This window comes from Salvelinus namaycush, chromosome 31, assembly GCF_016432855.1.
Source record: "Salvelinus namaycush isolate Seneca chromosome 31, SaNama_1.0, whole genome shotgun sequence".
In the NCBI taxonomy this organism is placed as follows: domain Eukaryota; kingdom Metazoa; phylum Chordata; class Actinopteri; order Salmoniformes; family Salmonidae; genus Salvelinus; species Salvelinus namaycush.
In genome coordinates, this window is record NC_052337.1 from 35686152 (window position 1) to 35692151 (window position 6000).

A 6000-nucleotide genomic window follows, 5' to 3' on the forward strand; every position below is an offset into this window, starting at 1 on the left:
TCTCATCTACCTATTCAAATAGCTGGCTCTTTGGGGTGGTCAAGACCCGAGTTTCTGCAGTTGTAATATATGATGATACAGATGCACAATCAAACTAAATCAAATCATAACTTTGCCTAATTCAAATCTGGGCCACTTAGCTTTGCAATCATGAAATTTGCTCTGTGTGTTATAAATTAATAGGCCTACATTCAATCCACATGACATTTGGTGATAAAATCCATTTCATCCTTATGATTATAGTAAGCTTTAAGTTCCTCGGCGTACACATCACTGACAAATTGAAATGGTCCACCCACACAGACAGTGTGGTGAAGAAGGCCCCAACAGCGCCTCCTCAACCTCAGGAGGCTTTAAAAAATTGTCTTGGCACCTAAAACCCTCACAAACTTTTACAGATGCACAATTGAGAGCATCCTGTCGGGCTGTATCACCGCCTGGTATGGCAACTGCGCCGCCCGCAACCAAAGGGCTCCCCAGAGGGTGGTGTGGTTTGCCCAAAGCATCATCGGGGGCAAACTACCTGCCCTCCAGGACACCTACAGCACCCGATGTCATAGGAAGGCCAAAAAGAACATCAAGGACAACAACCACTCGAGCCACTGCCTGTTCACCCCGCTATCGCCCAGAAGGCGAGGTCAGTACAGGTGCATAAAAGCTGGGACCGAGAGACTGAAAAAATCTTCTATCTCATTGCCATCAGTCTGTTAAATACTGTTAAATAGCCATCACTAGCACATTAGAGGCTGCTGCCCTATATACATACACTTGGAATCACTGGCCACTTTAATTATGGAACAATAGTCACTTTAATAATGTTTACATATTTTGCATTACTCATCTCATATGTATATACTGTATTCTATCCTATTCTACTGTATCTTAGTCTATGCCACTCTGACACTGCTCACCCAAATATTTATATATTCTTAATTCCATTCCTTTAGATTTGTGTGTATTGTTGTGAAATTGTTAGATATTACTGTTAGATAATACTGCACTGTTAGAGCTAGAAACACAAGCTTTTTTTTTTACACCCGCAATAACATCTGCTAAGCACGTATATTCGACAAATACAATTTTATTTGATTTGAAGAAGTCATGTCTCACCACCAATCTGACATTCCTCAGAATTCACACCATCCAAAGCAAGCAGACCTGTAATGACATGTGAAGAAGGGGGAAGGCCACAGACAATAGAGCCACCTCTTTGTGCCTTCACCAACCTGTGCCTGAGGCATCCTACACCCCAACACCCCCATATTATTTATGTCATCCTATATCTTGTGTTATATAGGGATGACTGCACCTTGGAAACTGGAACGTGACTGCCGTTGTTTTGCGAACAAGCGGTCTCAAAGGTCTGACAGCTATTGTGAGATCTGGAAATGATGCCGTTCACCCCTCGGTTCTAAGTGTTACATAGAAACACAGTCTCGGTGTTGCTCTCTGTGAAATGGAGACCAGTGATGTGTAAACAAACGCTTGTCGTATTAATATTCCACAGGGCGAAAGTCAAGGCTAAGCTCCTGGTGCTAATATACACAACCGGGGAAAATAGTGTTTGTGGAAGCCAATGTCTGCAGAACACAGAGAATAATGACATTTTAAACCATATAGGAAGAAAAAATATTCTGTACAACAAACAGGTGCCCCTACAGTAAACCACTCACTGCCTGGTAAAGAGCCTATGTGAAACTAACCCCACTGCCTTTATCCAAGACAAATTAGCCAGGCCATTTTAATAACTGCACACATATACATCTCCAAATAATGTGTCAGTGTTCTGTCAGCAGAGTCTGACTGTCTCACCAGCAGCAGCAGCTTGTCTGGTGAGAGAGTCTTCATACAGCAGGAACATTTGATCCCATCTGTAATTGATATTCATGTAATCCCTCCTCCAATTCCAGGTGGTTAGACATGCTAAAATCAGTGCAATCCCTTCTGCTCATGCTGTAAAGCCTTCTCCTGCTTTGGCAAATTGATGTGTGTCCCGGAGGGCCTCGATGCACATTAATCTGCTTAATCCAAATGTAATTGCTGCCTGCTTCATCTCCCCAGAATGGCTCTGACAGGTATAGTGGTGTTTTATCATCACACAGGGCAGTATTTCCTTGTCTGTTCTGTTGTAGAAAAGAAGAGACTCATTGTCATCTTCACACCTTAACTGCTGGTCTGGTAAACATTCAAGGGCATTGCATAAGGCTTACATATATTTATACTACAGAGTGCACTAGGGGTGTTGGCTGCTCTGCCTGAAAAATATATCAAATAAGTTAAAAGGGCAAACACAATGTTCTGTCATTGTGTGCTGAGTATATTTAAAGGCCAAACATTTCTCTCCCTGTTTTTGGAATCTCTCAGAATTATTAATGGCCCAAATTCAGACTCGAGAAGGAGAGCACACACATTCAACCCTCTTTGCTGACTCTAGCAGAAATGATAAAACTCCTAAAGTGCGAAGTTTACTTTTGATAAAGTGGTACTGAAGAAAGCCGTTGTTTTTGTGTTTAATCCTGCTTAAGACCGAGGTTGTCCCATGATCGATTACAGGTCAGCCGATGATGGATGGCATAATGTTTTCAAATGTTTACTTCAAGACAATGTATTCTTCTGAGCTGACCTAGTTGTAGGTCCACATACCATACATGGTGGTGCTGCCAAGTTAGCCCTTTTTGTTCCCAATCAAGTTCTCTACTCAACTTTTCATTAATCTCAAGTATAATGTACTTAACAGAAAACAACACAAACAAAATCCCCTGTCAAACCATGTTTTCCTCTCATTGTTTTATCTACTCTGAGTGTACAAAACTCTTTCCATGACATAGACTGACCAGGGGAATCCAGGTGAAAGCTATGATCCCTTATTGATGTCACGTGTTATATCCACTTCAATCAGTGTAGATTAAAAGGAGGAGATAGGTTAAAGAAGGATTTTTAAGCCTTGAGACAATTGAGACATGGATTGTGTATGAGTGCCATTCAGAGGGTGAATGGACAAGACAAAATATTTAAGTGTCTTTGAACAGGGTATGCTAGTAGGTGCCAGGCGCACCAGTTTGGGTCAAGAACTGCAATGCTGCTGGGTTTTTCATGCTCAACAGTTTCCCATGTGTATCAAGACTGGTCCACCACATAAATGACATCCAGACAAATTGACACAACTGTGGGAAGCATTGGAGTCAACATGGGCCAGTATCATGGTAACTCAATATTAGGAAGATGTTCTTAAAATGTTGTACGCTCATTAGTCAAATTAGTCAAAATCTGAGAATAAAATGTATTAGGAAAACAAGATAGAGGGTGAGACTTGTGAACAACAGCAATAAGGAAAGGCCTTGCCAGGCTTAGAGATACACTACATAATCTGATTGATATGTGATGATAGTGTGTCTTGGGTTGGGGATGTGAGATACATGTCACCATTGGCCCATGCAGCTGGGCTAAGAGTAGAGGACGTATCCTGGCTCCCCGGGCCTCCACACACACAGGAGCTCATTAGAAGTTAATTAATCAAGACTATTGATCCGTTTTCACTTCCCTGTGCTGGTGCCTGGGTGGAGCTCAGGGTTCAAGTTTATCACGGCAGCCTCCACAGGGATGAAAGACCCCTGTCTGTAGGCTCCTTGAGCTGACCTGAAGAGGCTGGGGGAGTCCGGGTGGCGCCATTTCAACTCTTTACCCCCAGTAACTCCAGCCACCTCATTCTCTCTTTCTCTTTCTCTTTGTCTCTCACTCACTTGCTTTCTCTCTCTTTCTCAAGGGAACTACAATAATAACTATGCCAATCCCAAAATACATTTTTTTTTGTTTACATATAGGGGGAATGTAGAATCGTTTTTGTGAGTACAAAGCAAAAGTAAATTAACAAATGGAGAATAATTGGACTCTATATAAGATAAAGAAATGTGTTTACTTTGTTATAATTGTATGTGATTATGTTCACTACCGGTCAAAAGTTTTAGAACACCTACTCATTCAAGGGTTTATCTTTATTTTTACTATTTTCTACATTGTAGAATAATAGTGAAGACATCAAAACTATGAAATAACACATATGGAATCATGTAGTAACCAAAAAAGTGTTAAACAAATCCAAATATAGATTATATTTGAGATTCTTCAAATATCCTCCCTTTGCCTTGATGACAGCTTTGCACACGCTTGGCAGTCTCTCAACCAGCTTCACCTGGAATGCTTTTCCAACAGTCTTTAAGGAGTTCCCACATATGCTGAGCATTTGTTGGCTGCTTATCCTTAACTCTGCGGTCCGACTCATCCCAAACCATCTCAATTTGGTTGAGGTCGGGGAATTCTGGAGGCCAGGTCATCTGATGCAACACTCCATCACTCTCCTTCTTGGTAAAATAGCCCTTACACAGGCTGGAGGTGTGTTGGGTCATTGTCCTGTTAAAAAATAAATGATAGTCCCACTAAATGCAAACCAGATGGGATGGCGTATCGCTGCAGAATGCTGTGGTAGCCATGCTGGTTAATCACAGACAGTTTCACCAGAAAAGCACCCCACACCATAATACCTTCTCCTCCATGCTTCACGGTGGGAAATACACATGCGGAGATCATGCTTTCACCCACACCACATCTCACAAAGACACGGTGATTGGAACCAAAAATTGGATTGGATTGGAACCAAAAATCAGCAGAGGTAACTCTGGGTCTTCCATTCCTGTCTCGGTCCTCATGAGAGCCAGTTTCATCATATGGTTTTTGCGACTGCACTAAGGCTAATGTTTAAAGTTCTCTTTTCTCTTATAATATGCCTAGCCTCAACTGTCAACCTTTATGTAAAAGAAAATATTTATATATTCAGTACCAGTCAAATGTTCGGACACAACTACTCATTCAAGGATTTTTCTTTATTTTGTACTATTTTCTACATAGTAGTATAATAGTGAAGACATCACAACTATGAAATAACACATATGCAATCAGAAAGTAATCACACCCCTTGACTTTCTCTACATTTTGTTGTGTTACAGCCTGAATTTAAAATGGATTACATTCAGATTTTTTTGTCACTGGCCTACACACAATAAATGTATAAATGTCACCTTGTCCGAGAGAGATTTACATGGTCATCAAAACATCACACCAGGGTAAGCATACACAAAACACAGCCCTTATCGTCACAACAGCCTTCACTTTGGCTCTCTCTCCTGTCCAGCTCTGGCGTTCGGCGTCGCCGGACTTCTAGCTGCTGACGAACCTGCTGCTGGCAAACGCCATTCACTCATCAACCCCGGACTTGTCTCGTCATCGTTACACACATCCGGTTCCAATCCCCACTCTATCACTGTATATATACTCCCTCTGTCAGTTGTCATTGTAAATGTTGCTTGTTTTCCTGAGAGGAATCTTGCTTACTATTTCCTGAGTACTTTATTATTTTGCACATTGGGTTTCATCCTGCTTTTATATATGGCGCTTTAATAAATTCAGTAGTTCTAAACCTGAGACTGCCTCCTGCCTACTCCTCTCTACACTTGCGACAGAATGACCGACCCAAGAGAACAGGAAGCAGCCTGGAGCACCTCGGGACTGCCATGGATGAGGTGCTCTGGCACGTACGCCAGCTGCAGGCCACACCATCACCTTCCCAGCTTTCCGCGGTCGTTCTAACCACCCCATCACCATCTACATCACCCAGTCAGATCAGCAACGTCCACCTGCCCCTCCCGGAGCGGTTTGACGGCACCCCAGCTCACTGTAGGGGGTTTCTCCTGCAGTGTGAACTCCACCTTGCCCGTCATGCCGGGACGGCCTCCGAGAGGGACATGGTGGCCTTGGAGATCTTGGTGCTGACAGGCCAGGCTCTGGAGTGGAGGCTCTCTTCTCTCACGTCATCTGGCCATAAGGGATCCCGGATGACATCGTGTCTGACCGTGGTCCTCAGTTCACCTCCCGTGTCTGGAAGGCCTTCGTGGAACGACTGGGGGTCACGGTCAGCCTCACCTCTGGGTACCGTCCCCAATCAAATGG

At 43.1% G+C, this 6000-nt stretch overlaps 1 protein-coding gene across 1 annotated transcript in view; it reads right to left on the bottom strand.

The window, feature by feature from the left end:
- The window catches only part of LOC120025574 (reticulon-4 receptor-like), a 72898-nt gene extending 67127 nt beyond the window's left edge, over nt 1-5771 (bottom strand). Inside the window, exon 1 of the mRNA XM_038970130.1 lies at nt 5665-5771. Within this exon, the coding sequence (XP_038826058.1) occupies nt 5665-5771 (107 nt within the window). The remainder of the gene's footprint in view (nt 1-5664) is intronic.
- Between the last annotated feature and the right edge of the window lie 229 nt (nt 5772-6000).